This window comes from Tasmannia lanceolata, unplaced genomic scaffold (genome assembly GCF_043159265.1).
Source record: "Tasmannia lanceolata isolate RefF3 unplaced genomic scaffold, GAP_Taslan_0.1 ptg000015l, whole genome shotgun sequence".
Lineage (NCBI taxonomy): Eukaryota > Viridiplantae > Streptophyta > Magnoliopsida > Canellales > Winteraceae > Tasmannia > Tasmannia lanceolata.
Window position 1 is genome coordinate 64139719 of NW_027518692.1, and position 9556 is coordinate 64149274.

At 38.6% G+C, this 9556-nt stretch overlaps 2 protein-coding genes across 3 annotated transcripts; one reads left to right on the top strand and one right to left on the bottom strand.

The window, feature by feature from the left end:
• The first annotated feature begins 187 nt into the window (after positions 1 to 187).
• LOC143846537 (uncharacterized) lies at positions 188 to 943 on the top strand. The gene has a single exon (XM_077354993.1). It carries the CDS (start codon positions 342 to 344, stop codon positions 723 to 725), a length of 384 nt encoding a protein of 127 aa, XP_077211108.1. The 5' UTR covers positions 188 to 341; the 3' UTR covers positions 726 to 943.
• Positions 944 to 4829: 3886 nt separating this feature from the next.
• LOC143893027 (pentatricopeptide repeat-containing protein At1g73710-like) lies at positions 4830 to 9069 on the bottom strand. 2 transcript variants are annotated; one of them, XM_077397965.1, is made up of 2 exons: positions 6587 to 9069; positions 4830 to 6499 (listed from the first exon to the last, which is right to left on the bottom strand). In XM_077397965.1, exons 1-2 carry the CDS (start codon positions 8449 to 8451, stop codon positions 5410 to 5412), a joined length of 2955 nt encoding a protein of 984 aa, XP_077254080.1. In that variant the 5' UTR covers positions 8452 to 9069; the 3' UTR covers positions 4830 to 5409. The 2 variants fall into 2 exon arrangements, with proteins under 2 accessions (XP_077254080.1, XP_077254079.1); XM_077397964.1 differs by having other exon boundaries at positions 4830 to 9069.
• Positions 9070 to 9556: the final 487 nt, after the last annotated feature.

Here is a 9556-nt window from a genome sequence, read left to right on the forward strand (position 1 = left end):
CCTCCGATCTGAATATGGAGATTTCCAAAAATCATTTACAGATCGGAGGTTTATTGTATCCTTTTCCTTTGTAACAGTCCATAACTCCAGTATGTGTGGCCAACTTCCCCCGAGTATATTAGTGTTATATTTTCAACGTATACGGTTGGTCTACGGAGAATATTTTTGGAGCGTATACTAGACAGTGTATAGAGAAAGGCACAATAAGTGCGTTTGACCTGATGTCTCATATGCTCTCTCATCTCAACCGTCATCCAGCTCTTTCTCTCTTTAAATGCCCCTTCTACGCCACCGCCCACTTTCCACTTATTTAAACCCCCCTCTTCTCTCTTTCACTTCACATGAAGCCCAACAAGCTGCTGAAACCAGTCATGAATACTACCACCGGTTTTCTATTAGTGGTTTTACTCGCTTCCTCCGCCTCGTTTGCAGTGCGGGTGGAATCCTTCGCAAATGACCTCAAGAAGAGTGAGGGAGGGTTTTTCGGGCCCGGTGGAAATTTGGGCGTACCGGGTTTCAGCATACCGGAGATCCCTTTCGGGAAGGGTGGCACTGTACGCCCGACGATCACTTGTACGGAGAAGGGGCCATGCTTCAAGAAGAAGCTGACGTGTCCGGCCAAGTGTTTCACTTCCTACAGCCGCTCCGGTAAGAATTACGGTGGCGGGGGCGGAGGTGGCGGTTGCACCATGGATTGCAAGAAGAAATGTATCGCTTACTGCTAGACCCAGGGAGGATTAGCGGTTTAGCGGTGGACGGGAAACCAGAAACCGGTTTTGTTTTTTCTAGCTGCTTTATCTTTGTCTTGACACATACGTTTGTTTGGTATGTTAAAATATAAAAGTTTATGTTGTATTTTGATTGATGGGTAAAGGGTGTGTGTGATGTTTTCTCTTTCTGTTTTTAGAAGGAGATAAATAAAGATCGACACGTATTTTCGTAACCCTGCCGATGTTGGCACTACCATCTTGTCTTTAATTATTTCAACTGTACACTTCCCAAGGAGCTCCTACAACCTAACTGTAAAAGAAAAGACAAGATGAGTTGGTGCAATTATGAAGACATGATAGGTGCCAATATCAGTGGCCTTTTGGTAAATATATTTGGTAAATGAAAAGGTCCTCTCCAACCGAATATCAAATGAGATAAAAATAACTAAGAGTTAGTTTTGCATATCTATCTTGGTGTATTTGGCCATTCCGTTGCTTAAATGAGTAGAACAGACTCCATACATACGACTTAAACCAAAATATAGGAGGTTGAGAGATGAAAACAATACATAGAACCAAAGGTGTAATGATTGTGATTCTTCTTCTTTCAAAACTCTAAGATTTAGGCCATTGGATCAGTGAATCTATTTTCAAGGGTAGGGATCAATGATCAAGATCTTAGTTTTAATCACTCTTTTCCCTTTACTTTGCTTTGATCCATAGATCTTAGAATCTAGGGCTATTGAAGGTTATAACTAAATTCCCTAAATGAGAGAAGAAAATAAGTCTTGTTGTAAAAATAATTTTCACAGAAAATATCACTTAAAACGTGGAAAGTAAAAAAAAATAAAAATAAGATAAAAAGTTATGGTACAAGGGAAAATGTGGAAAAACGTGCATATGGTGTGGGTCCACCTAAAATCTTTTCAATAATCCATTGAATTTGTATACTTTGCTTTTAATTAGTAATAGCATTGCAAAACTACTATATATATATATATATATATATATATATATATAGTGTAAGTAACAATGATTGTATGATAAATAAGTTAGGAATGTTGGGAAGGGAAATATTCTTTTTCTTTTTGGAGATTTGATATTCACTTTGAAAGGAATCTTGTACGCCTCTTTTGGTATGGTAGATTTACTTATGTGAAATTCAAAATCTCTAAATTATAGCAGATTTCTTAAAAGATAAGATCTTGTGATTTTGGAATATGAGCAATCAAATCCCAACAATAGTGGGACGCCCAACTCATTAGGAAATCAAGGGATTTGATTGTGAGCAACTGCCATATCTCCTTCATTCTTTTTTATATATTGTCTATATTTTGTGGTCCATTGGGAAATCAATGATGTGATTGAGTTACTTAAAGGCTAAGTAACTATATTGAATAGATTAGTTAAAAGATTCAAGGGATCCTGCAATTCAAATTTAGGAAAGCAACCAAAACTACAACAAAGAAGAGAATAATATAAGAAACTTGGGCTCTCTCCCACGTCCAAATTTCTGGACGCCCAAGTGAGAGAGAGAGATAACCAAAAAAAAAAAAAAGACAAGGAAAAGGAGTCCATTGAAGAGTTGACTTGATATATAGGGGAGGAGTCAAAATTTTTGGTTTTCGTTCTCCATTGATCAAGTATCTCTTATCTCTATCATGTATCAAACTCAAAATCCATTCATGAGTATATGATTGTATGATTTCCCTAATAAGATACTTTACGGGTAGGTTGTAGAAAAGGGGATTTTATATAGTTTTCAATTTTGTACAGTTGTGGGTACAAGTAATAATAAAAAGAAAACTATAAATGGTCATTGATTAAAAACGAAACTTTTATTTTTGTTTACGAATCCAACAGTTGAAGGAAATAATAATAATGATTGTAATAACAGTAGAAATTTCTATATAATTCCATTCCAACAGTTGAAGGTATATGGGGTTACACTCCCATATAAAGTTCACTTTTGGTTTCGTAACCATTTTCGTAACCATTTTGGGAGCATGAATCAGTCCCAATATTTAACTATTTGTATGCCCTACTTTGGGCAGCAATCTGTTTAGATTTCTGGGCTGATGGTATGTGAATTTTTGGAGTAAGCTGGCCCAATTTTGGTACTGTTTTTATACCTTAATCGAGAACACCAAATCTGCCCAGATTTATGTCCTATATATATATATATATATATATATATATATATATATATATATATATATATATATATATATATATGAGTATTTAGGTCCAAATTGGACCAAATTTACACCCTGCTGGTCTAAGATTTTTAGGACAAAAAATGGACCAGGTTGTGTTTGAAAATGATAGTATCTTATGGCCCCGAAAACAGGGCAGATTTATAATATGTAAGCATGTATTTTCAAGTCCACAATGGACCAGATTTTTGGGTAGTATGTACTTGTATTCTCAAGCCCAAAATAGACCAGATGTATGAGTTATAGGTGTGTGTGTGTGTGTGTGTGTGTGTGTGTGTGTGTGTGTGTGTTTTGTTGTCCAAATCAGATCAAATTTATGAGCTTTGAGTGTTTTCCATCATAACTGTATATAAACGCATAGGGTTTTAAACTAATTTTGAGTAGGTCCTCTCTTATCAGTGCATGCTCATAAGAGTATAAGACAAAATTTTAGGGACACATTTCTAAACTAGCAGTGTATGCACAAAGAGTTCCCTAAAATGATTTATGTGACTACTTCGATCGCATCAAGGCTATATATGTAATAGCTCTTAAAAAAAATGATTCTTTTTATCTAAACAGATCTTATAAAGAAGTATTTTTGAAAGCCTCTTTTATATATTAGATATATATATATATGCAGATCTCAAATCTTATGTACGAAGCCAAATGAATCAATTTTCATATAAGTTAGATCATTTCTTCGATCCAATGTCCTTGTACGAGTCAGGTAATTTACAATCCCCTTGCTATTCTCTTAATCTTATATCAAACGTAAATAGTTGGGTATGATTCTTATCTTCAGGATTATTTCCCTCACACTCTCACTCAGAGGCCATCTCGATATTTACATCCGAGGTTTTACAAGGCAGGTGACAGCTAGACCTTGTGTTTTAATGGTTTCAATATAACTTGTTTCATGCATAGTAATCTTACGTATACTATTTTCTTTGTGATAACTGTATAGCTCATTACACTTGTTTACTTGAAATAAAATAAATAATAAACTGTTTCTAACCTTTATGTGAAATGATGCAGGAAAAGAAGGCAAAGGTAACGTACCTTAAAATCCCTAATTGCATATCCTACATGGGGGAGAGTTAAGGGAAAATTAAAGGTGTGGTGGTATCATCCTGGGACCTAAGGTCCAAAGGTCAACGCGAGAAGCGTGTACATCCTTTCGTTGGCAACCATCCAAATGGATAGTATCCCCGAAACGGCTCGGCATTAAATGCGAAACCGAAATCCGAGTCCATAACGCCACTACCATTGGACAGGGGTAGTGGGTAGTCGTACGGCAAGGACACCGGCAAAAATGAGACAGTCAGAAAAGAACTGACAGAAAAGTAAACTGGGGAAAAGCCGGATGTACCTGGGAAAGTGCTGTCTCATTTTACATATTCGATGCACACATAACATATCATTCATTATTGTCATTCATTCCTGTTTATACTGATATAGATGGCGTAGTTTTATTCTCCAGTTATTTATTATTGTTTCTAGATGATTGCTAAGGATCTGAATTATTATTGCATGCCCTTTTATATTGTTCCTTTTACTCCGCTCGGTCTTTGGAGGAGCCTGCTCTAACATTGTTTCCTACACCACAGGGGTTGAGGCGTTAGATGGCAGAGCATTTGCAAACGAAGAAACCACGGGATAAGGGATCGTGTGATCGGAGACTTCGCTTCATGGATTATTGCGCTATGACGTCTTGCGTCATTTTCTATTTTTATTTTGTCGGGACTTTCTTTAGTTTGAACTTTAGTGATTAAAACTTTACTTTTCATTTGGAGTATGAGTATTGAAAGGACCTCTTGTTATGGTAGACTTATTTAATTTGGAATAAGATTTTTGTCGTGGTTGTTTGCGTTGTTCTTTTGCTCGTAGCAACTTGACGGAATCGGGTCGTTACAAAAGGAAAAAAAGAAGAGGAGGAAAGCCCATCCCATTAACTATATTTTGCAAGAAAAAAAAAACAATTCTTTCAAATTTTACCATATACAAACTTGAGCTCGAAAGCATAGCTGCCGATATATCTTAACAACAAGAATTTACCAAGTCAATGTAACCCAATTTAGAAATACTAGATTTTACCATGATTTGGTTCTCTATCTTCAGCCAAGCACCTTGAAATATAGTTGGACTTTCTATTTGGGATGTTGCCCCTGCTTGGTATCTATTGTTCTGAAGATCAATTCATAAAATGGCTTATTCATATGTTTTTACTCTGCCTCTGACAAGGTATTCCCTTTCCTTCCAAAATAAACCGCACGCGAGCTAGTAGCTCCAGCATGGAATTTGTCCAAGCAACTCCAAAACATACACCATACAAACAGGCCCCAAATCCATTTGATAATGTTCAGAAGGTTAAGAGAAACCTTGGTAAATTTGATATATATGGTTGATGGTAAAATTTGTTGTATAGGCCTTGAATGTTGTTCAGAAACTAAATCCCTCACAAAGTAAAGTCTGATCTCGTAACAATTGAAGTGAAAAGAGCTTCACTCATCTTCGAAGTCTGAATCATTACGCTCTTGTAACTGGAAACTGAATCTCATCTCTTGATTAACCAACTCTGAAAGGTCATGTCTACCAGCATCGTCATAGGCATCAATAACAGCCCTAAACAGAGATTCATTGGGCTCAATCTCCCCATATTTCAGTTGACTATAAATCCGCTTCACACCTTCTACTAGTCCTGCTTTTCCATAACAACCCACCAGATTTATATAAGTAACAACATCTGGTTCCAGCCCCTCATCTTGCATTCTCATGAACATATTCAAGGCCTTGTCTACCTGACCTGAATTTCCATATACATAAATTGCAACGTTGTACGCAAAGGAATCAATGCCCACCTTTGCTTTTATGAAGGTTTCACAAGATTTAAGAGCAAAATTATGCAACCCCACAGCAGAGAACACTAGGGTTATTATTGCTTCTCTAGCAAAAGATTTTCCATCCGTGTACAATGTTTCTAGCTGAGTTACAGCCTCAGTTGGAACACCCCCTTTCTTCAACACCATAAGCATTAGCTTAAAAGTTGCAGCATCAAACAAAATTTTCCTTGCTAACATCAGATGTAACAGTTCGCCGCACTCTCTGAGCTGTCCATTAGCAGCATAACATGTCATGACATTATTAAAGGAATCAGAGTCAGTCAGTAAATCCGACTCTTGCATCTCTTGAGCAACATCAATTGCTTTATCAAGCATGCCCATGCTTTTGTAAAGGTACATCATTGTGGCAAACGAAACCCCATCAGCCCGTCCGTTCTCTCTCAAGTTGTTAAAAATTGACTCAGCTTCGCACACCATCCCAATATCAGCATAGAGACCAATCATACTGTTCGATGCAACAGTATCGGGACCCCCCTCCAAATCCTGCATCTTCCCATACACCTCTTGTGCTTCTTTCCAACAGCCCACTTTACCATAAGCCTTGATGAGAGAAGTTAAAACTATCTGATTTGCTTCAAGCCCAAATTCTTTCATCACACGGAAATAATGAAGAGCTTCATCAACCTTTCTTGCTTCTGCAAATGCATTTATCAAAGACCCATAAACAACTACATTTGGTTCAACCCCCGCCCTAATCATTTCATGGTAAATGTCAACAGCATCAGAAATCCTACCCAAACGGATATAACTTGCAATAACAGCAGAAAAAGTTGCACACCTGGGTTTGAGCCCTGCTTCTTGCATTTTGGCCAAGAGGTCCCTTGCACTATCTGGCAATTCTCCACCGGAGAGCATTTGAATAAGAGAGTTATACGTGCACTCATCCGGCCAAGTTCCATTGCTTCTCATGCTCCCAAACAACGACAGAGCTTTATCATAAAGCTGTGCTTTCCCATATGTTTTAATCATTACATTGTATTCGGTTGTATCCTTCTTATGGGGTAAACCCCTCTTCCCAAAGAAGATAGCCTCAGCTTCAATCCAAAGACCCTTCTCTGCATAAGCATCAATAATTGCAGCATAAGTCTTAGAAGAAATCCTTCCATTGGCATTATACTTTTCAAGAAACTTCTTTGCCTTGTCAAGTGACCCTTCATCGACATACATCTTAACAATGACGGGCAGTGACTGCTCATCAACACCTACAGAAGATTTCTCCATCTCCTTGATTACAAACTCCACTTCTTGAACCATCTTTCTCTCACACAATATATGCAAAATCGTTCTATAGGTTACGGTATCAGGACAAAGGCCCGCCTCTCTGATTTTTCTATAAATTTTCAGAACAGCATCAACATTTCCCGCATCACCATACAAAGATAAAAAGGTGTTGAAAGTTTTGGTATCAGGAGGAACTCTCCTCTCTTCCATTTTACGAAGCAAGGCCTCTGCCTCAGACAAAAGCCCATGAGACCCGCAAGTATGGATCATAGTATTGAAAGTAATCGTGTCGGGGACCACACCAGATTTCAACATATTCGCAAAGGCATCAGAAGCATCTTTCAGACGACCAGCCTTTCCATACAAATCAATCAACGTGTTATAGGTAGCAGTAAGTCGGGGTTTCCTCACGGAACCCTCTTCATTTTCCGGTGAAAATTTTGAAGTAGGGATCCGTCCACCGGCTTTGAAAAGTTCTGTTGACAAAAAGTACTTGGGGCTAATGGGGCTCAAATCTGCATTTGAATCAATGGACTCAAAATCAAGACTCCCCAGTTCAACCTTACCCAAGCACCAATCCTTAAAGAAACGATCAGCACGTTCAAATTCACCTGCCTCTTTAAGAACGCGTATGACCGTATTCATGGTAACTTCATCTGGAAAAATTCTCCTGATTTTCATGTGTTTGATCCATAAAATGGCCTCTTTTACCAGACCTGCTTTCCCATACACGTCGACAAGCATTCCATATGTATTGTTAGTGGGAAAGACACCATCTTTGGCCATGTCAATCCAACAAAGCCGTAGTTCGTCCCACTTCTGAGCCCTGCCTAGAATCCTTAGAACAACATTGTAGTGAATTACATTTGGAAGATAATCTTTCTGAGATTTTATCCATTGAAATACGCGAAGAACGCATCTCCAATTACGCTGCTCTTTGAGAATTACGGTCTGTTCTTTGGGGCTGAGCTTTCCAACCCATGAATTGAGGATCTTATCAATATCATCTTCGGTTTGTGCCGCCCGTAGTATGGAAGGTAAAGAAGCCCCAAATCTCTTAATTTTGATACCATTTGGGGATTTGGGAGGTGGGGTTATGGAGTTTGTATGGCAACGGACCTCAAACCCTAGAAAACCCCTAGAAGTTGTTGTTGTGGTTTTGTGGAGATCTTGTTGGGTTGAGAAAGAGGTGGAAATGAAGGGGAAAGAGGCAATATTATAATCGTTGTTTGATTTTATAATAGGGGAGATGATGATGACTGCATTGCAATGGAGGGTTTTAAACCCTACAGAAACCCTAGGTCCTGTTGAGAGAGGGGACGAAAAGGAAGAAAATTGGTGGGATGAGAGGATCTTACCAGGAGATAAGGTGGGGAAATTTTCGCGCCCTAGTTCCCTGCAACTGCAACTCCCCCCCTGCATATCTATCGTCTCAAAAACAGGCTACAGAATCACCGATGCCCTCCTTTTATATATATATATAGCTGGCTGTCTGTTTTTTTTCTTTTTTTTTTAATCCGATCCACAACAAAGGCATGCTAAAATGGTCAAAATGGAAGTGCACAGATACAAACATAAAAAGGGGAGAGGGAGAGGGAGAGGGAGATAGGTGAACATGCCAACACTCTCCTAAATTAGGAATTAGGGCAACGTGACGATGCGGAGCTTCAATTCCCTCAGCTTCTTCTTGATCTTGGCGTACTTGGGATCGATTCCTTCATCCATTTGGGCTTGGGGAGTGGATTCTTCTTCGATCCAACCTTGACAGAGTACTCATTGTGTCACAGAGGCTAATGAAATCTGAGAGGGAAGGGGTTTCGATTGAGAGGCGAGCTCTCAGATCTACAAGGGTGAGGGTCTGGGGATTTAGCGTCTGGAGAGAAAGAGAGGAGGAGCAGAAGATTCTCGAAAGAGGATTTAGGGTTTGGTATGGGAGAGGGAAACGAGGCGAACGAGGCAGGGATACATGATTCAGTTCGTCTCTCTCTCTCATGGAAGATCAGGGTAGATGTTAATCACAGATTCACAGGTGCCTCTCTGACGCGCGCCCCTTATTTCATAGTGGGTCCACTTTTGATTGATCTGAACCGTCCATTTTCAGGACATCGTTTTGGATCCGCTACTACCAAAGACTTCAATTATACAAGGACCAATTACCAATGGGGGACAAACATTAGGCAAAATTATCAACAGGACCCATGCTTTTCAAAAATTATCAAAAGGGGACAAAAGAGGTCTTGTTAGTAAAAGCTGGACGAAAATGTCATTTGGCATTTATAACACGTTTTGACCTTGGTTTTTCCTTCTTCCCTCTTCTTTTACTTTTCCATTATTACCTTTTTTATTTTTTACCCTACCAGTCATCTTCCTCCTTATTCAGTCACCATTGTTGTTGGCAAATCTTGAAAACTTGAATGTTGAGTTCTTACTATCTATCTATTTGTATTTAAGTTTTGTTTTTCTTTTCTTTTTTTAGGGTTTTGCTCTATTTTTCATTCCACTGTTTTTTATTTATCTTGTTTAGGGT